The sequence below is a fragment of the Schistocerca americana genome, chromosome 3, assembly GCF_021461395.2.
Source record: "Schistocerca americana isolate TAMUIC-IGC-003095 chromosome 3, iqSchAmer2.1, whole genome shotgun sequence".
Taxonomy (NCBI): domain Eukaryota; kingdom Metazoa; phylum Arthropoda; class Insecta; order Orthoptera; family Acrididae; genus Schistocerca; species Schistocerca americana.
This window is the reverse complement of record NC_060121.1, coordinates 723,797,812-723,820,940: the sequence shown is the minus strand read 5'-3', so window position 1 is coordinate 723,820,940 and position 23,129 is coordinate 723,797,812. Positions and strand designations below refer to the sequence as shown.

General features: G+C 42.3%; 1 protein-coding gene across 1 annotated transcript in view; it reads right to left on the bottom strand.

The window, feature by feature from the left end:
- LOC124606343 (calmodulin-binding transcription activator 1) overlaps positions 1 to 23,129 on the bottom strand; it is a 943,657-nt gene that overhangs the window by 607,519 nt on the left and 313,009 nt on the right. Inside the window, exon 3 of the mRNA XM_047138326.1 lies at positions 6,020 to 6,111. Within this exon, the coding sequence (XP_046994282.1) occupies positions 6,020 to 6,111 (92 nt within the window). The remainder of the gene's footprint in view (positions 1 to 6,019; positions 6,112 to 23,129) is intronic.

The following is a 23,129-nucleotide window of genomic DNA, read 5'->3' as shown; positions in this document are numbered from 1 at the left end:
TATAGCGGCGCCACGGCACGCCGCGGCGCCAGGACGACGGGGCGCGGCGCAGCGCGGGTAACAAATGCGGCGCGACCGCCTTATCTGCCGCCTGCAATTCGTCTCCCTCCGCCGCCGCCGCCGCCGCCGCCGCCGCCTGCCGCGGAAGGAAATCCTCACCTGGAGCGCTTTAAACACAAACCACGCGCTGCCGCGACGACCGACGGGCGCCCACGCCCCGAGCCTCTGGTCGATAGAGGAAGGTCGTCTGGAGTTGGCGGACCTCCGGAAGCCCCCGCCCGACCGTACGAAACACAGGACTCGGCACTCATTCAGAGAGCTCACCTTCCTACCTCACTACACCAGGTAATAAAATAAATGTCGTGTGACTAGGGCCTCCCGTCGGGTAGACCGGTCGCCTGGTGCAAGTCTTTCTATTTGACGCCACTTCGGCGACTTGCGCGTCGATGGGGATGAAATGATGATGATTAGGACAACACAACACCCAGTCCCAGCGGAGAAAATCTCCGACCCAGCCGGGAATCGAACCCGGGCCCTTAGGACTGACATCCTGTAGCGCTGACCACTCAGTTAGTGGGGGTGGACACAACACCAGGTGACCAAATAATCTTGGCACACTTCGGAATAAAGGTGAGGTTTGCTCACAGAATTATGCCATCCTGGGGGCTACAGTTGGGAACTGTATGAAAAATGGTTCAAATGGCTTTGAGCACTATGGTACTTAACTTCTGAGGTCATCAGTCCCACAGAACTTAGAACTACTTAAACCTAACCAACCTAAGGATATAACACACATCTATGCCCGAGGCAGGATTCGAACCTGCGACCGCAGCGGTCGCGCGGTTCCAGATTGTAGCGCCTAGAACAGCTCGGCTACCCCGGCCGGCTGAACGGTATGACCCTACGTACACGTTATAGTATATAGCCTCGTAACTTTTCTTCGATTAAGCGGCGAAAACTCTCCTGTAGAACATGAACCGAAACAATCAATACCTACGCGGCTGCAATGATAATGTTACCAAAGACAGCGCCACTAAAGCAGAGATTCTAAATACGGTTTTTCGAAAACATTTTATCAAAGAAGACGCAGTAAATATTAAAGAATTACAATCAGCAACAGATGCCAACACGAGTAACTTAGAAGTATATACCCTCGGTGTAGCGAGGCAGCTTACATCACTTAATAAAGGCTAATTTTCCGCACCATTTTGTATATCAATTACACTCCTTTCAGACTATTCTCGTGAAATAGCTCCACTCATACGATCATAAACAGCAGCTCTTAAAACGAAAGATCCGTATCTGAAGCCTGGAAAGTTGCACAGAACGTACTAATGCTTACGAAAGGGAATACAAGTAATATACTCTACTCCACTGCACACCAATATAAGTAACATCGATTTTCAGTAGGATTCTGGAATATACACTGTGCTCGAACACTATAAATTCCTGGAAGGAAACAATCTATTGGCATAGAGCCACCACGGATTCAGAAATTATCGTTCTTGTGAAACACGACTGGTTCTTTATTCGCAAGATGTAATGAATGGCATCGACATGAGATCTCCAACTGATTCCATATTTTTTGATTTCCTGAAAGCTTTTGACAACACTCCTCACGAGCGCCTTCTAATCAAACAGTGTGCCTCTGGGTTCTCATCTCAATTGTGCGACTAGATTCGTGTTTTCCTGTCAGAAAGGTCACAGTTAGTAGTAGAACAGAAGTTATATCTTGCATCTCCAAGAAAGTATTATAGCCTCTCCGCTGTTCCTAATCTATGTAAACGATGTAAGAGACAATATGAACAGCCATCTTAGAAAGTACCTGTATGGTGCCAAAAGTCTAACGTCACCCACACGAGTACTAAATGAAATTCATTAAATTACGGTTACACGATAAATCACAAAAATCTCAACGTTGTCAATTCAACTAATATCTACGGATCACAGTTACCAGTAGCTTAAATTAAACGATTACATAGATAACGTTGTGGGGAACGCGAACCGAAGACTGCGTTTTATTGTTAGAACACTTACAAGACGCAACAGACCTTACACAGATACTGCCTACACTGCACTTTTCGTCATCTTCTGGAATACTGCTGCGTCGTATGGGATCCGCACCAGATAGAAGAAGGACATCGAAAAAGTTCAGAGCAGGGCAGCTCGTTTTGTATGATTGCAAAACAGGGCACATAATGTCATCAATATGATAAGCGACCAGGGCGGCAATCGTTCACACAAAGGCGTTTTCGTGACCGAGAGATCTTTTCACGAGGTTTTTTTTTCTACCAACTTTCTCCCCGGAGCCGGCCGGTGTGGCCGAGAGGTTCTAGGCCCTACAGTCTGGAACCGTGCGACCGCTACGGTCGCAGGTTCGAATCCTGCCTCGGGCATGGGTGTGTTTGATGTCCTTAGGTTAGTTAGGTTTAAGTAATTCTAAGTTTTAGGGGAGTGATGACCTCAGAAGTTAAGTCCCATAATGCTCAGAGCCATTTGAACCATTTTTTTCTCCCCGGAAGACAAAATATTTTGTTGATTACCACCTTCACAGGGAGACACTACCGCAGTAATAAAATAAAGGAAATCAGATCTTGCATGAAAAGATTTGGGTGTTCACTTTACCCTCGTACAGTACGAAAGTGGAACGGTCGAGAAATAGTCTGAAATTGGTACTAAAATCCTTCTGCCAAACACTTGAGTGTTAATTGAAGAGTAGTCATGTACAATGTAGGTAGGTTAGTCATCATTGTAGGTTTCAGTTCCTTCAATCCCTCATATATTCGTTATGGTTCAGATACTCTCAAGATCATTACCCACTGAAACCACGGAATACGAACGACTGTTCTTTATCACGAAACGTACATTGTACATCGGTAACGTAAGATCGTATGGGGTTGTTCACAAGTACATTCTACCAGAAAGGTAGACCCAGATCCGCTTAATTGGAAAGATTTTCTTTCTTCGTGCATTATGGTTCTTTTCCTTGAGAAATAGTTAGTGTTTCGTTAAGGCCGCCGAGGTTAAGGGCCTCATCCGATGGACAAACTGTGTGTCTCCCTCTCCGCCAAATACTGGAGACGAAATTTTTCCTTCACAAGGATTAAAACCGACAACCTTCAATTTGAGCACTGTCGCACAAGCGTGAGATAGCGATCTTGCTATGGAAGCGAGTAACACTCATGTGTTACGTACAGAAAAGAAATTGTCTGATATCCTTTTTCTTCTGGATGGTGAAGCAGCTCCCAGTTTTATGAATACGAAGTGCGTCTTATGCACAGTTGTTCGACCATGAATATTAAGTTCACGAACTTTCCACGTAACTTTGATAGGAATATAGACTAACTCACACTATCTATTTAATATAAAATCATATCGTTGAATTTATCTTTATGGACCAGTTGCACATGAGGCAAACAATCACAAGAACTTATGGAACCTCAAGTGTTCCACAGACTTGCTGTATAAATGACCACAGGAATTCAGGACAGATTCTACAATGGGGCTATGCGTATAACAGCATAACATTTCTATAATAATTTATGACAGTTTTAACGAGTGACGTAACAAGAGACCTACTAACCTATGCACTTTAAGCACTCAGTGGTAATTATTTCTCCCTCGCCGTAAATAAGCGGCGCGGCCCCGCGCTCTGTGTATAATAACGTGAAATTCGGCATTATGAACAATGATAAAACAATCTGCTGATTGAACGAGGTTCCAATACTTCCTCGTTAGGCCAAAGCGGAAAACACAGAGAGGTCAAATGATTAACAAGTATTACGAGAAATGTGAAATTAATGCGTTTTCGGTGTTTTTGCACCGATTAACCGATGTCCAATGGATTTCCCGATAATTCACGTAATCCACATGCTGTTACCGAAACAGGACAGCTTACAAACCAGTACCACTAAACAGTGACGGGCTTCATCGGTTTTAAAACACGCACCATGCCAGTGTAGTTTACGAATGGATTACGCTACAACAGACTGCAGCGTCAACTGCTGATAGGGCAAGTCACTGATAAACAAAGTACATTTAGCACCTGACCAGAAGACGAAGTAACGACAGAGACGCTATTCCACCGCTTCTCGTTCAATAGGGGAAACAACTTAAAAATTTACAAAAATTCATTGCGTCACGAATGAAACGCCGATAATAGCGACAGACACGTTAGGAAGATCGATTCTTCCTCCCCAGTACAAGCAACTGACAATTCGAGCGGTACTGAGACATTACAGGACTACGCAGACCAAAGAATTCACTCCAGCAACCAAAACAAAAGCAGAGTTTTGTAATCTGTAACTGAAACAGTTGAGGACGTGAATAATATTATAGCTGAGCTGTACCACATTAGAGGCACTGACCACTGACCGTAATCATTCGTACATGCCTCACACCTTAGACAAGATGGCCCGTTTTTGTAAGATTGTCTATTGCTCTGATCTTACTAGATTCCAAGTATTCCAAATTCTTCAACTTTTCTCAAGCTAGTACTTCTGTGAAGCAATTATGTGTCTCTTCTACGATACAGCCAATCTAGCTTAACCATTAAACGGAAGATTAGAAATAGGATAGAAAGAAAATAAACCCCGAAACTTCCACACCACCATTACGCAATTTATTCATCGTTGATTGAACCAGTCAACTGTAGTGCTTTAGAGGTATGCCCACTCATGTTCTCTGACAGTCCTTGGTGTTACATTAGGACTATAGAAAAAGTTTCGCTATTGTTGGAAGCGTTGTGGTGATGCTTCCTCCCTGCCCAACCAGCACGCTGATTCTCGGTCACATTATGTAGCTGTTGCTCTGCGAATACCTAAGGGAGCTTTTCTTAACAGATATAATTTTTCTAATAATGTTACCAGTAAGCAGCAAAATATTAGTAGCGGTGGGGGAGAGGTGATAACCAATGTCGCATGAACCAGCTTCGTTAAGGGAAACACTACTTCGGACTTGATACGCATACTCTGTTCTTGTACCGACAGTACGTACCTCACATCCAAGTTGTCGCCAATGAACCATTTCCCTCATTTTACCCGCTTGAATCACAAGTGATGTTCTCGTATATCACCGCAAACCGTAATATTCGCAAAAAACACCACGCTTTATGATGCAACTGGTACCGACATTACAAATATCATAGCATAATCTCACAGAATTTGGAAAAACGAAGTTCTGTCGCGTGAAATTACAGTATTATTTGTATAGGGACAGCCAATTTATAGCTGAGAAAAATTGAAATTATCCCTAAAGCAGTTTAATTTGTATAACTAAAAACAAATACTTTTTCGCGAATATTACGGTTTGCTGTGACATACGGGAACATCAGTAGTGTTTCATGCGGGTACAATGAGGGAAGCTGTTCATTGGCGACAACCCCACGTTGAAATATTGTTGACCCTTTCTATATGATTTCATTAATTCGCTCATTAGAACGTAACTTCCTCTGTATCTGAGTGAACATCTTGAGCATCCAAAGCAAATAAATGGTCAAAACAAAAACATAAAATTATGCTCTTCTGTTCTCTGCGTTAGTTTCTTGCTGTTAAAAAAATGGTAATAACTCTTCAAAGGGTAATAACATTATGGGGCCATGAGGAAGAGTAGACTTAATTTTTCGGTACGTGTGTACACAGAACTGGGGTATGCCTGTTTAAATTGGACAAAGTGCATCAAATTTTCCACTTTTTAGTGTTCCTTAAAGCACTAAAATGTGAATGAAACCGCACACAGCAGAGGCCATTAGAACTGTAACGTAGAGTTGAGTGCGATATGGCGTAAGGACTTCTCAGTCGGAACACTTAGGGGTCGTGGTTTCTCCAAAATAAAAACAAAAAAACTACCACTTAAAAACAGACTACACGATGGTCAAATAAATAGGGTTAATGAAGGTAGCACTCTGTCTCCTAATACTCACACAGATTCGTTATACTAATGTTCAATTTGTGGAAGTCACAAAACACAAGGGCGGCGAGAGCACACCACTAAGTCAAGTAACACATGTGTTACTGCTTACCTCATTGGTGTTCCACCGATGCCTCTGCGTGGGAAAGTGGTCAGCTTTCGGCAGGCTTTCCAAGTTGTCCGGCAGTTTGATGGCCTCTCCATCTGAAACAAAAGACACAGTGCTCAGACTGAACAACTGCTGGATTCACAACAGCCCTACCTCTGGGTTTTTATGCAGCCCGCAACCCCTGGATTTTCATATTCTCTCGCTCGCTGTGCACAAACTATCAGTCCTGTAGAAAAATGAATCACGCCTTTTTGTAAGAAATTTAATGCAGTTAAATTGTGAACTGAGATACGTTTTCGCTGGTGGCCACGATTTACGAGTTATTCAAGAAAAACGCGTTTCAAGATAACTTTTGAACGTTTTTCTTGTATAATTCGAAAACTACGGCCGCTAGCAAAACGTATCCCAACACAAAATTTAACTACATTAAATTTTCTACAGAAAGATCCGTTTAATTTTAGTGTAGGACTAACAATCTGTGTCTAGCCAGTGAGAGAATATGAAAATCTTCCGCTTAGTATTTGAAGATTGTGGGTTGCATAAAACCAAGTGATACGTGCAGCTGAATCACACCATATATTTAGCAAACTATCTTTTCTTTGCCATATTTCTCATCGCATGGTAAGGAACAATGAAAACACTCAAGCAGTAATACACCACAAAATGTGACTGTCACCTGATTCACTGTGGTGCGTATAAAAATGTATTTTACTGTTAAAGAAAATCGTGAGGCACTGCAAGAAACTTGTTAACAGAAATGACTGAGGTGAATATGCATTAAGTATTCTCATATTGCACGCGTAATACACAGGGATAATGTTAGATTTCTTGCAAATATTTCTATGATATTAAAACTGAAAAATCACTCTGGATTCTCTGTTGAGGTATTTACATTAAGCTACTTTATTTAAATCCGTTGATAGTAAGTGTAAGGGGCGCAGCACATAATCAAAACAAAAATTAAATCAGTATACATTATAAGCGAATGTGAAATAACACGCAAGTAAAAGCATTCAGCTTCATATAATATGCTGAGCTGCTGCTTCTTATCTACCAGCGAATCTGAAATTAGTAAAACGACACATCGGAAGCAATTTTTTCCCTGCATAAGAGGGAGGCTGCAAACTTCAACGAGACAGAATGGGTGCTCTGCTGGCTCTTTCGTTCTGCATCGTGGCGCTGTTTTGCAGCATTTGGTTCAAAGACTTACCGCTAATTACACTTATTGTGTGTAGTGTGAGCTTAAAAAATACATTTTTACTTTTTCATTAATCTTACGGAAACTGATACAAGCTACTCACATGCGATGTGATACCCGAAAAGTTTTTGAACTGACTACATCATTCACTCTACAGTAAACTGAGATCATACTTCCAATAACCGAGGGTGAACACGATAATGCATCGTAGGACCAACTCAGTGTCGCGTCATCAGTCCGATCAGTACAAAAGCAGGAAGTCTTTTAGAACAACGCAAGTAGTGAAATAAATACCAGAAACGTAATACTAAATAAACCCTGAGCCGATGGGGTAGAATCATACTGACGTCTTTACTTCACAGTTAATAATTAGCCATATTTAAAACAGAATACTTACTGTTATGACTATTCACAAAAATACCTAATTTTGTAAGATAATTTTAATCAACATTTAGACGAAACAAAAATCAATATCAGTATTACCGGATGCTACTTAATTTTCTCAAAGAGGGAACAGGAAATATGATTGTTTAGCACCTCTACATTTTCGAATTGGTAAAGACCGTAAGGTGTCTGCTGAAATGTGTTTCATTCCAAAATGAAAGTATCGCTGTAGCACAGGAGACGCTGTTTCAAGTTTCCACTCGAATTAGGACGGGTGGATAGAAAATCAGATTTTAAGCTTAGATCCAGGAAAAGATACAGGAAACTGCTGTCAGGGAATTTTTTTTTCCTTTTCTTCTCAACATTTAAAAAAGTTTCAAGATCGATATTACTCATCTTCAATTGATTGTGCAAGTGATTTTTACTGCTAATTTTTTCAGCTAGTGCTATTCATTATTATCATTAACCATTCACCAAAGTTATAGCGATGACACATCACTGATGTCACTGTGACATCAGTGTCTAGGATTCTAAATGTAGTTTGCTCTCGATAATGCGAGCGTTACATAAAAGGGTCAGTCCCTGAAGACGGTTATATCGCTTCCTTTTTACGCAACACAAAAAAGTTTTTCTTTGCCTTTCCTTAGTGTTAGAAAATGCATTATGCCTGTAAGGCGAAAGCAAAAAAGATCACGATGTATTACACAATAGAGAAAAAAAACAGTGCCTATATCTGTGTTCAATGGTCCACAGTAATCAACAATGTTTCCTTAAAACGTAGCAGTCTGAAGAATAAGAGAATTTAGGAGCGGTCGATGCCGTGTTCATTGTACGATTTTGCCGACTCAATTGTATTTCGACTGCTTCCGTTTATCTCGTCACTTGGCCTCAGCAGGAAAAATTCAGCTGATATGAAGTTCCTCATCTTATTTCTATTCCGAGGCAGTCGAATATGTACCGAATTACCTGTCATGCGTAACAGTCAACGACGGCATACAAATGAGGGACATGCAACGAAATTTCTTGATGCATTGTTTGCGACTTGAATTCGTATTGGTTCCTTTCGGCCAATAAATTCGATTTTATTGCACGAGCGATCTCGCCGTGATTTGAATACAAAACAGTGCCCCGTACTGACATGTCGCCCCGTTTCCAACATACAAACCACTACAACAATTTTCAATTTACAAATGCAAAAAAGTACCTACTGCATCACTATCCTGCATCATTTTGATTTTGATGAACTACTAGTGCTACTCTTAATCGCTGTTCGAGTTTAACACACATGTTATTGCATTATAAAAGAACGCATACTACATCTATGCCTCAAAGATTGCTGTTGACTTAATAAGCTTTATATTACACCTGTAATTGCTTGCTAATGTAACATCTTATAATCCAGGTATTCTTTCAGTAATGCATATAATTTCCCCGTGTTTGAAGCTATTTACATATAATTCTCTCTCTCTCTCTCTCTCTCTCTCTCTCTCTCTCTCACACACACACACACACACACACACACACACACACACACACATCAATAGTACTCACAAATCCAAGTATTTTTCTTACTAACATTTCTTCGTAATTTTCTCCGTTGTTTACACAGTTGTCTTAGCACGACATAAATTTCTGCAAATCGTCGTCGCAGACGTTTATGTGCTTTATAATCAGGAGCTGGCAGTTTCGTTGTCACAGTTCTGGAAACGAACGCAAGTATTTTCACAGCGAAATATCTGTCTTCTCTCTTCGCTACATCGGTCTTTTCAACCAAATTCTCAGACAACGTCTTATGTTCCCCGCATCACTCCTCACCGGAAATATTGTCATTGTCTCAGCTAAACACCATTAATTTTCAAGCCCCATCCTAGTCGACTATTTCTTGATTACAATATTTCGAGTGTTGAATTTCAACCGGAGTGGTTGGACTGCATGCAGTGGGCACACGCAATACGATAGTTTGCAACAACTAAGGGTACGGGGTTCAGTTACGTAACTGAATCTTCACTATAGTCTGAAACTTACAAACGTACCAATAAGTGAACATCTACAGATGTACAAATATGGCGGTGAGTGTTGTCCGGTGTCAAGTTTCTCGTACTGAAAGAAAAGAACTTCTGCTCTAATCCGGGAAGTGACTGCCGTATCAGTTATGTTCGACTTAATAAATACCTACCAGCCATAGTACGCAGCTCACACCTAAATGCAAGTGAGACAAATTCTTAACAAAAACGATACTGCGTGAGACAGTGTACTCCCATTCAGCGGGAATGGGGATATTCAGACTTATTTTGAAGGTGGAATGCCAAAATCACTTCAAGAGTTGGCGGACTGGTGCCTTGTCCAGCACTAGTTAGTAATCCGTTACTATGGGTCCAGACGTCGACAGGACATTCTTTTACCACGACTCACCAAAACGAACTTACTTACCGTGTGCCGCAATGCGGAACGATCTGCTGCCTTTTTAATATGCTATGGTGTCACATTCTCGCTTTTTCAGGGTAACCTCGGAAACAGGTAAAGTGTATGTGGAACAAAGCACAGGATGCGTCCACTGGGGGAAAAACGGCAACTAGTATTGTGTCAATAGTTGTCAAAAGTGACAGAAGGAAGGAAGATAGGGTTTAACGTCCCGTCGACATCGAGGTCACTAGAGAACATCGCAAGCTCGGATTATGTCACGCATGGGGAAGGAAATCGGCCATACCCTTTCAAAGAAACCATCCCGCCATTTGCCTGAAGCATTTTACAGAAATCACGGTAAACCTAAATCTAGATGGCCGGACGCAGGTTTGAACCGCCGTCCTCCCGAATGTGAAGTCCAGTGTGATAACCACTGCGCCACCTCGCTCGGTGAAAGTTACTGAATCCTTCAGGGAAGAACAGATAATTAAAAAAAAATTTACCTAACGTTATGGAAATAAACATTTTAGAGAAGGCGTCAATCTTCATGCTTCCCCCGTCTCCTTTTATATTGGCGGGTCCGCAACAGCGACACTAGCGTGCAATTCCGCATTATACAGGAGTGTCCAAATACTTTACATCAGATAATATATATATATATATATATATATACCTATAGGACGAGCCAATTACGCAAGCGTACATGGACAATGATTGAGGAAGAAACACCTTACAGGCCACTATCGTGAAGCCCACTGTGAACGACGTTACATCATACACTCCTGGAAATGGAAAAAAGAACACATTGACACCGGTGTGTCAGACCCACCATAATTGCTCCGGACACTGCGAGAGGGCTGTACAAGCAATGATCACACGCACGGCACAGCGGACACACCAGGAACCGCGGTGTTGGCCGTCGAATGGCGCTAGCTGCGCAGCATTTGTGCACCGCCGCCGTCAGTGTCAGCCGCCGTCAGTGTCAGCCAGTTTGCCGTGGCATACGGAGCTCCATCGCAGTCTTTAACACTGGTAGCATGCCGCGACAGCGTGGACGTGAACCGTATGTGCAGTTGACGGACTTTGAGCGAGGGCGTATAGTGGGCATGCGGGAGGCCGGGTGGACGTACCGCCGAATTGCTCAACACGTGGGGCGTGTGGTCTCCACAGTACATCGATGTTGTCGCCAGTGGTCGGCGGAAGGTGCACGTGCCCGTCAACCTGGGACCGGACCGCAGCGACGCACGGATGCACGCCAAGACCCTACGATCCTACGCAGTGCCGTAGGGGACCGCACCGCCACTTCCCAGCAAATTAGGCAGCAAATTAGGGACACTGTTGCTCCTGGGGTATCGGCGAGGACCATTCGCAACCGTCTCCATGAAGCTGGGCTACGGTCCCGCACACCGTTAGGCCGTCTTCCGCTCACGCCCCAACATCGTGCAGCCCGCCTCCAGTGGTGTCGCGACAGGCGTGAATGGAGGGACGAATGGAGGCGTGTCGTCTTCAGCGATGAGAGTCGCTTCTGCCTTGGTGCCAATGATGGTCGTATGCGTGTTTGGCGCCGTGCAGGTGAGCGCCACAATCAGGACTGCATACGACCGAGGCACACAGGGCCAACACCCGGCATCATGGTGTGAGGAGCGATCTCCTACACTGGCCGTACACCACTGGTGATCGTCGAGGGGACACTGAATAGTGCACGGTACATCCTAACCGTCATCGAACCCATCGTTCTACCATTCCAAGACCGGCAAGGGAACTTGCTGTTCCAACAGGACAATGCACGTCCGCATGTATCCCGTGCCACCCAACGTGCTCTAGAAGGTGTAAGTCAACTACCCTGGCCAGCAAGATCTCCGGATCTGTCCCCCATTGAGCATGTTTGGGACTGGATGAAGCGTCGTCTCACGCGGTCTGCACGTCCAGCACGAACGCTGGTCCAACTGAGGCGCCAGGTGGAAATGGCATGGCAAGCCGTTCCACAGGACTACATCCAGCATCTCTACGATCGTCTCCATGGGAGAATAGCAGCCTGCATTGCTGCGAAAGGTGGATATACACTGTACTAGTGCCGACATTGTGCATGCTCTGTTGCCTGTGTCTATGTGCCTGTGGTTCTGTCAGTGTGATCATGTGATGTATCTGACCCCAGAAATGTGTCAATAAAGTTTCCCCTTCCTGGGACAATGAATTCACGGTGTTCTTATTTCAATTTCCAGGAGTGTATATTGTGTTCTACAGGGGAGCAATACGAAGTGCTAACTGTTATCTTCCTGCATAGACCAATGGAGTCCTTAATAAGCTTGCACACACAGTTATTAATAAGGAACAACTACAGAAAGAACTCTAACATCTCAAGTTATTTGAAGATAATGGCTGTCTACCATAGAAGAGCCGCAATTCAAACCGAAAGCAACTTTCCCATCTCAAAAAGACGAAGAGGAAAGATTCAGGTCCATGGCTTTCCTATCGATCGAAAGGGGTCTGTCCTGTAAAACAGGTCGTCTCCTCTTTAAAAACAAAGTCAATGTTATTTTACTGCCAGCACCAGACAGCGACGACCGTTGATTCCGTCTATAATAATTTGACTCTACGGAAGGCTGGAGTGCATGAGAACCCTTGTCAATATGGTTTGTCAAATATCGGACGTACTTAACGTAAAATTTCAGAAATTTTTGTGTCTATCTACTACAGCCTGATAAATCTGCAGTGGCAGGGGCACCCTATGGGAAGTCCCGATTTTCGCGTCTGTGTTATCCTTCTGGGGTTCGGTTCTCAGGAAAGCTATTGAAAGTGACAATTGGTTTTGTAAATATGGCCGGCCGCGGTGGTCTAGTGGTTCTAGGCGCTCAGTTCGGAACCGCGCGACTGCTACGGTCGCAGGTTCGAATCCTGCCTCGGGCATGGATGTGTGTGATGTCCTTCAGTTAGTTAGGTTTAAGTAGTTCTAAGTTCTAGGGGACTGATGACCACAGATGTTAAGTCCCATAGGGCTCAGAGCCATTTGCACCATTTTTTTGTAAATGTGATGATGGTTTTAACCTTGACAACATGTGGAACCTGGTATTGGTAATATTTAGCACTTACAGATAACAGTACTGTTTACCTGTAAACCAGAATTTGAAACACAATGTCTGTCACAGAGGGATCACAGTATCATTATACCTCAACCGCCCATGAGGCACTCTTCTTCCAATATGACTAGCTGGGTATGTAAGTGGGATAGCCTGTCCCTAGTGGACGGGGGCGCTTTACCGCCTGTCCTTATGGCTCGCTTCGAAGATGGCTAAACGGTTTATAGCCGAAACACTAGCAAAAGACAAAATTTATTTCTGTTGAATTCTCAGTTCTATGACTCGCTATGAAGATACCCTCCTTCCCAATCATTACCTTTACAGATGACAGTACCCACAACTTTCTCTGCACACAAGTTCATAACGGCAGGGGCAAAGTTACACCACAGTGACAGTAAAGGGGCCTCAGCAAAGGCATAGCCACAGACTTGTTTAACCCTTTTTAACAAATTCAAGAAATTGTAGTTTGTTAATTTGTCACACACTAACTTACTAAAGAATAGCGCCCGCTGCATGATACAGTATATTTATAATTAATAAAGATGCACAGCCACAAACTGGTTTTAGTTCATTGTATTGCAACAGGATGCTTGCTGAAATCAGGAGTAAAAGTCTAGTCTCCTTGGAATATTAGGGTAAGTACATTATAACACAACGGCGTGGTCAGCCTAATTTTAAGCCGTACGTGACCGTGTTATCTAGTGGTGACTTAATCTTGTTACGTTACAGCGAATGAATTTAGTTGTTAGTTAACAGTGACTTACATAAGATACCTGTTGTTGTTGTTGTTGTTGTTGTGGTCTTCAGTCCTGAGACTGGTTTGATGCAGCTCTCCATGCTACTCTATCCTGTGCAAGCTTCTTCATCTCCCAGTACCTACTGCAACCTACATCCTTCTGAATCTGCTTAGTGTATTCATCTCTTGGTCTCCCTCTACGATTTTTACCCTCCACGCTGCCCTCCAATACTAAATTGGTGATCCCTTGATGCCTCAGAACATGTCCTACCAACCGATCCCTTCTTCTGGCCAAGTTGTGCCACAAACTTCTCTTCTCCCCAATCCTATTCAATACTTCCTCATTAGTTATGTGATCTACCCATCTAATCTTCAACATTCTTCTGTAGCACCACATTTCGAAAGCTTCTATTCTCTTCTTGACCAAACTATTTATCGTTCATGTTTCACTTCCATACATGCCTACACTCCATACAAATACTTTCAGAAATGACTTCCTGACACTTAAATCTATACTCGCTGTTAACAAATTTCTCTTCTTCAGAAACGCTTTCCTTGCCATTGCCAGTCCACATTTTATATCCTCTCTACTTCGACCATCATCAGTTATTTTGCTCCCCAAATAGCAAAACTCCTTTACTACTTCAAGTGTCTCATTTCCTAATCTAATTCCCTCAGCATCACCCGACTTAATTCGACTACATTCCATTATCCTCGTTTTGCTTTTGTTGATGTTCATCTTATATCCTCCTTTCAAGACACTGTCCATTCCATTCAACTGCTCTTCCAAGTCCTTTGCTGTCTCTGACAGAATTACAATGTCATCGGCGAACCTCAAAGTTTTTATTTCTTCTCCATGGATTTTAATACCTACTCCGAATTTTTCTTTTGTTTCCTTTACTGCTTGCTCAATATACAGATTGAATAACATCGAGGAGAGGCTACAACCCTCTCCTACTCCCTTCCCAGCCACTGCTTCCCTTTCATGTCCCTCAACTCTTATAACTGCCATCTGGTTTCTGTACAAATTGTAAATAGCCTTTCGCTCCCTGTATTTTACCCCTGCCACCTATAGAATTTGAAAGAGAGTATTCCAGTCAACATTGTCAAAAGCTGTCTCTAAGTCTACAAATGCTAGAAACGTAGGTTTGCCTTTCCTTAATCTTTCTTCTAAGATAAGTCGTAAGGTCAGTATTGCCTCACGTGTTCCAGTGTTTCTACGGAATCCAAACTGATCTTCCCCGAGGTCGGCTTCTACTAGTTTTTCCATTCGTCTGTAAAGAATTCGTGTTAGTATTTTGCAGCTGTGGCTTATTAAACTGATTGTTCGGTAATTTTCACATCTGTCAACACCTGCTTTCTTTGGGATTGGAATTATTATGTTCTTCTTGAAGTCTGAAGGTATTTCGCCTGTTTCATACATCTTGCTCACCAGATGGTAGAGTTTTGTCAGGACTGGCTCTCCCAAGGCCGTCAGTAGTTCCAATGGAATGTTGTCTACTCCAGGGGCCTTGTTTGGACTCAGGTCATTCAGTGCTCTGTCAAACTCTTCACGCAGTATCATATCTCCCATTTCATCTTCATCTACATCCTCTCTCATTTCCATAATATTGTACTCAAGTACATCGCCCTTGTATAGAACCTCTATATACTCCTTCCACCTTTCTGCTTTCCCTTCTTTGCTTAGAACTGGGTTTCCATCTGAGCTCTTGATGTTCATACAAGTGGTTCTCTTATCTCCAAAGGTCTCTTTAATTTTCCTGTAGGCAGTATCTATCTTACCCCTAGTGAGATAAGCCTATACATCCTTACATTTGTTCTCTAGCCATCCCTGCTTAGCCATTTTGCACTTGCTGTCGATCTCATTTTTGAGACGTTTGTAATCCTTTTTGCCTGCTTCATTTACTGCATTTTTATATTTTCTCCTTTTATCAATTAAATTCAATATTTCTTCTGTTACCCAAGGATCTCTACTAGCCCTCATCTTTCCACCTACTTGATCCTCTGCTGCCTTCACTACTTCATCCCTCAAAGCTACCCATTCTTCTTCTGCTGTATTTATTTCCCCCATTCCTGTCAATTGTTCCCTTATGCTCTCCCTGAAACTCTGTACAACCTCTGGTTCTTTCAGTTTATCCAGGTCCCATCTCCTTAAATTCCCACCTTTTTGCAGTTTCTTTCGTTTTAATCTACAGGTCATAACCAATAGATTGTGGTCAGAGTCCACATCTGCCCCTGGAAATGTCTTACAATTTAAAACCTGGTTCCTAAATCTCTGTCTTACCATTATATAATCTATCTGATACCTTTTAGTATCTCCAGGGTTCTTCCATGTATACAACCTTCTTTCATGATTCTTAAACCAAGTTGTGCTCTGTGCAAAATTCTACCAGGCGGCTTCCTCTTTCATTTCTTAGCCCCAATCCATATTCACCTACAACGTTTCCTTCTCTCCTTTTTCCTACACTCGAATTCCAGTGACCCATGACTATTAAATTTTAGTCTCCCTTCACTATCTGAATAATTTCTTTTATTTCATCATACATTTCTTCAATTTCTTCGTCATCTGCAGAGCTAGTTGGCATATAAACTTGTACTACTGTAGTAGGTGTGGGCTTCGTATCTATCTTGGCCACAACAATGCGTTCGCTGTGCTGTTTGTAGTAGCTTACCCGCACTCCTATTTTCCTATTCATTATTAAACCTACTCCTGCATTACCCCTATTTGATTTTGTGTTTATAACCCTGTAGTCACCTGACCAGAAGTCTTGTTCCTCCTGCCACCGAACTTCACTAATTCCCACTATATCTAATTTTAACCTATCCATTTTCCTTTTTGAATTTTCTAGCCTACCTGCCCGATTAAGGGATCTGACATTCCACGCTCCGATCCGTAGAAAGCCAGTTTTCTTTCTCCTGATAACGACATCCTCTTGAGTAGTCCCCGCCCGGAGATCCGAATGGGGGACTATTTTACCTCCGGAATATTTTACCCAAGAGGACGGCATCATCATTTAATCATACAGTAAAGCTGCATGCCCTCGGGAAAAATTACGGCTGTAGTTTCCCCTTGCTTTCAGCCGTTCGCAGCACCAGCACAGCAAGGCCGTTTAGGTTATTGTTACAAGGCCAGATCAGTCAATCATCCAGACTGTTGCCTCTGCAACTACTGAAAAGCCTGCTGCCCCTCTTCAGGAACCACACGTTTGTCTAGCCTCTCAACAGATACCCCTCCGTTGTGGTTGCACCTACGGTACGGCTATCTGTATCGCTGAGGCACGCAAGCCTCCCAACCAACGGCAAGGTCCATGGTTCATGAGGTGGGTGTGGGGGGAGGGGGGGGGGGGGGGAGGGGGAAGGGGGGAGATACCTGTATGATGCGAAAATTGGCAACTGACTCTAAAGAATGGAAAATGTTAAGTTATCCACAAGAGTACTAAAAGAAATCCGATGAAATTTGTTTCACAATCAAGCACACTAATCTAAGGGCTGCAAATTCAACTACATATTTTGGGATTACAATCACGAATATGTTAAGTTTGAACGATCACATAGATAATGTTTTGGGGAAAGCACGCCAAAGACTGTGATTTACTAGCAAAACACTTAGAAAATGCAACAGGTTTACTAAAGAGACTGCTTACTCCACGCTTGTCCGCCCGCTTCTGGAGCATTAATGCCGGGTGTGATAACGGGGCACATAGAGAAAAAAGTCCAAAAAAGGATGGCTTGTTTCGTACTGGCGCGAAATAGCGGAGACAGTGCCACGGATATGGCGCGAACTGAGGTGGCGATCATTAACACGAAAGCGTTTTCCATTAAGGCAGGAACTTCTCACGAAATTTCAATCACCAACTTTGTGCTCCGAACACGAAAATATTAGCTGGCGCCCACCTACAATGTGAATAACGAACAGTATAATAAAATAAGAGAAAATACAGTTCCCACGGAAAGATTACGTGTTCGTTTTTTCCCACGTGCTGTTCGAGAGTGGATCGGCAGAGAAATAGGTTCAACATGACTTGATGAACCCCCTGCCAGGCCTTTAACTATGAATTGCAGAGTAATCATCTAGCTGTAGAAACCTGTATCGTGCATACGCACTTTTTCATTCATGACCCACAGATTTGCGTCATTTGCACAGGCGATAAATGTCTTAGTTCATCCATGTATAAAAGCACATCGCACAGTTCACATTTCACTCACCATATTACTTTCTTTCTGCAGTTCGCATAGATATGATGCACATCTTAATTCAAGTGTTTTGTCAGTGTCTTAACGCACGAAAACCAACGCTAGAGCTACGCCATCACGTCGATAATCCGCGTTCCTCATTTCTCATCATCGACTTACCACTCGATTCTTCAGTGTAGGTAGTCGAATAATAGGCTTCCTTACAGAGAAGATATATACAAATAGACTGAATCATTTAAGTTCTGATGTATGTAATATTTCAAAGTATTGACACTTACCATGAAATATAACGATAAGAATAATACAGGAAAAAATACGTATGATGATGAAGATGAAGATGATGATGATGATGACGCGATAAGAGCACTCCACAACATGATTATTGGTGTTTAATGAAAACATTCTGAGACAAATGTGGTTAAAATAAGCAACATTTGTTGTCAAATGCAAATGAAATTGTGATCCATCCGATTCCAATCCATGATTCATCCACATAGAAAGGTAAATCTGTCATCAATCCGAAGGTTGGTTTGCACACCACACTTTTTTACTAGTCGCTGGAAGTGACGTGCCGATGCAGACCTTTCAAGTAGAGACATAAAATACTTAAAACCAGGTAGTAATATTTTGTAATCTATACTGTTTGGATAGAATTAAAATAACATACTCTTAAAGATGTGTATAAACAGCGAACCACCACTACCTAAAGTAAAACCAATCTGCTACCCCGAAGACACATTAAAATATCCTGGCAAACAACTTAAGCAGAATGCTATAAAAACTTTTTCAGCATCAGATAAAATATGAGGTAAATAATATGGTAAATCATTTGCTGTTCCCTGACTACATTTAGTAGAAAACTTACCACACATCAGTGGATTCTATCGCCAAGGAAAGAAGCCCTGTATCGCATGACAGTGTCCTATCCGATGGTCAAATAAAATTGTCGTATACTCGGCTTCTACGTGGCCAGGAATGTCCGGTGGTTAAAACCATCGCGGTATATTAGATCTTACCCCAACATACTCTTCCTACGTGTTCTTCTGTCTTAGCAATGACGCAGCAGCGTGCAAGGAGAAAGCACAAATTCCAAGGTCCCCATAAGTCCTGGTACACAACAGTACGAGATTCCATAACATGGTAACACTGGGCCTTAACACAAAGGTTTTAGTCCTGGGGCCATCAAATGAAAACAAGTTCTCACCATTTCCACATTAAAAAAAAAAAAAAAAAAAAAAAAAAAAAAAAAAAAAAAAAAATTACAGTAGCGACAAATGAAAAGCGAAAAAACGTGAAAAGGAAGAGAGCTGGTGCTGTGATCTAAATAATAATGGCACAGCCGACATTCAGTAGTATCCCGCAAAATTAGGTAGCATTCGTCCTAAGTCGTCAGCCGCAGACGCGCTCCGACGTCAGTGAAATAAAAGTTGTGGTCGACGTGATCCTGGAAGTATCTAAGCTGCCAGGCACGGAAATCTGTTGCTAAGACCGACGCACTGTGCACACACATCACGAAGGTCGATCAGTATTTCAGTGGAACAGAACTGCCGCAGGGTAAGAAGCACGCTGCCTCGCGACACATTCAATTACAGGGAACGACCTGAACCGCACACAAATCTCGCGGTAAGCATTAAGGAAGTTACGGAAGCAGCGGTGGCCAAGGATAAATCTGCGCCTCGGTTTAAGTTGATGCAGGTGACATTTCGAGGTGCGGAAATAACCTTTCGATTTACACTTCCGGTTGGTGTTATTTTGCTGTGTAAAGTCGTCCCCTAGTGTCTGTAACACATTCCCAGATGCAAGCTATAAAAAGGCTCAGTTATTCCTGAGTCATCCTTGATGACACGTGTAGCCTATCTACCATCAGCTTTGTGATGGTTTCAAATTTTCTCGGTGAAATTGACAGTCTTTGAATTTCGAGTCTGCAAAGTCGAGAATCTGCAGTTGATTTTCTTTCATGTCTTTCATTGTATCTTCACTCAACTTTACCGAATTCAACAGAGAATTATTCATGCTCGTGATTTGAAAAGCTCTTTCATGTCTTCGTCTGACGAAAATACTTATGTGACGCATATCAAGATTTTCGTAATCTAATTATCCGCTCTAAATGCAGACTCTCCTTCATAAACAAACAGGTCGTTTTCTGTAGTGACTTGCACAATAGTCTCTGCATTCGACTTTTTAACTCAAGACTTTTAATCCTAGGAGCACCAAGTTATTCTGAATTACATGGAGCATCAATCAAGGACAAAATTTGCCCGATTTACAATATACTATAAATCTTGTAATATGTATTTAATTGTGAGATCAGTTTAAAAGTGTTCAATGACATTACACCTATAAACGTAATGTTCGGAACACGTAAAGTGTCCAGAAATGTGCAAGTTAAGATGGTATTTTTCTTTGATAATAGATATAGCTAACAACAGTAATCAAAACTTGGGACATTGGAAGTTTGTACAAACTGGAAACAAAAAGACCGTACTTGACTATATAGGCTGTCCAAAATTTCTATTTAGTCTTTGATCTAATAAGAAATAACACATTTTTCTCCTTGACGAAAAGTTTCAAAAACAGAAATAAAAACGTTTGTACAAATGTAGTTTACTGTATAACGAAAACTTCCACGAAACTCTTCAATTGAAGAGAATATTCTCATTTACCCCCTGCGCACGAAATATTTGAACTGAATTACTCTTACACAGATGCTGGCAAACTCCATATCAGGAGGAGTTTGCGAATATGAATAAACAGATATAGATAGTTCGTAAAGGTAATAAAGAACTAGCCATAAATTTACTGGAAGAAACAGCAGTTTTTTTAATGAATTACTGCAGTTACAGCATACCAAGGTTTCCAAATGAATGTTAGACACAATTTGAGTTATCGTCACAGGTAGTATCAAACCACGGAAAAATATGCATTTGAGCATAAAAGTTGTATTTTTATTTCCAATTTTTAAAATTTTAATCATATAAGTGTACAGTGCAGTACGTTATAAGGCGAAAGGCGCACAGTAAAAGGCCCATAAACAGAGAAGGTTATTTGTTATAAATTTTTTTTAAAACAAGAAAAAGGAACGGGCAAATTTTACCTGTGCCTGTTTTTAGAAGTTTCATAAATTTCAAACCATCATATCCTAAATTAATACGATACACTGCTCGGCAGCTGGAGTGGTGGTTCTGCCGCAGAGATTAGTGAAGAAGAATTAATATGGAACAATGCATAACGATCGAAGTAAATGAGCTCAACGGCCAAACTAATGGCGACCCATGGAAAGATGATACCAGTCGCTATGGAGCGCTGTGGACGGTGAGAAGTGGGGCAGTCCACCACTGATATAGGTCTTGGCAGAGAAATGGTGTGTAAATGCCAGTCGACTGCATCCAATCAGCGCAGTAAGACGGTCGACGCGGAGTCGTGACAAAAAGGCGTTATCCTGTTTGGACCAGCCCATGAACAAACCGTAAATGAAGTTGCCCGAACAGTTTGTTTATCAACGCGAGCAGGCCAACGCGTCTACAAGAGAAGGTGTACAGTTTTCACCCATACAAGGCTGCATTAGAACGGTTGACGTAAAGATCGATCGTCAGCGACCGAAGATTCGTGTCACGGCTTGTCAGTGACGCGAGGCCGGACCATACTTTGTATGCATTTGGATGCTGCATACATTTTCGCCCCATGTTTTACAATATTTTACAAATCTAGACAGGTGGGCTCTAGCTCGATCTCGTTTTAATGTCTCACAGAGACTGCTTGCGATCTCTGCCCGAAAGGCTACTGGCTAGGGTACTGATCACTGAACAGGAACAGGCAGCCAGAGTCAATGCGCCTACCGCCCGCGCCTCCCTTAATCCCCTCCCCTGTCATACCGCATGCATCAGCAACAATTCAATTGAATTACGCAAGTTATTACTCGCACATCCACTGTTTCACATTGGTTTTCTTTGTCTTTGTATAAAGTTTAACGTGTTTACGTGTAGAGTGTAACGCGTTGTGCACTATGCCCCCAGAAAAAATAAATATCGTTTCGTGGATACCTGACCATACCGGAACATTTACTTATGATATGGAGTTTGCGAGAAAAACATTCCGTGCATTGAAGTTTAAAATAGACCAGCTTGTGAAGACAAGTCTTCAAATTGCGGAAAACAAAAAAGACCCACGACAACTTTTCACAGTGGCACGCTGCAATAGCAGGGATTTAACTTCCAAAGGTAACCAAAAAATCGCTTTAACGTGGATGGATCTATGTGGAGCATTCATTGCAAGTATTATGCCTCTTCGCAAACTTACAAGCCATATCCTCAAAGATTTCCTGCGCAACTATTGCTTAAAACAACATATACCAGATGAATCAACATTGCGTAAATACTATATACAGTCAATTTACTTACACTTCTGGAAGAATTACGCAGTGAACTCAAGAACAACATTATTTGGATTTCAGTTGACGACACTTGTGGCCGTTACATTGCAAACGTAATTGCTGGTGCGTTACAACAAGAGCCTTCTTCTTCCTGTTTAGTGGTCGGCAAAGAATTTGAAAAGACAAATCATTCTACGATCCCCACATTTGTGATTGAAGACATTAGAAAAATATTTCCAGGATCTTCTGCAGATGAAAGGGTGTTTGTGTTTCTCTCAGATGCTGCTCCCTATGTGGTCAAAGCACGACAATCTCTTCAAGTATTTTATCCCAATTTGATTCATGTAATACTTTGCACATGGAGTACATCGCCTTGCCGGCCGGGGTGGCCGAGCGGTTCTAGGCGCTACAGTCTGGAACCGCGCGACCGCTACGGTCGCAGGTTCGAATCCTGCCTCCGCATGGAGATGTGTGATGTCCTTAGGTTAGTTAGGTTTAAATAGTTCTAAGTTCTAGGGGACTGATGACCCCAGAAGTTAAGTCCCATAGGGCTCAGAGCCATTTGAACCATACATCGCCTTGTTTGGGAATACAAACAAACTGATTTTGTCCACAAAGAAAGTCTTTCTTACGGCATGTGCTCGCATCAAGACCTACAAAGTAAAACTACCAAATGTGCCTCTACCTCCCGAACCAATGGTAACTCGTTGAAGTATGTGGGCCGAAGTTGTGTTGTTTTACAATCAACATTT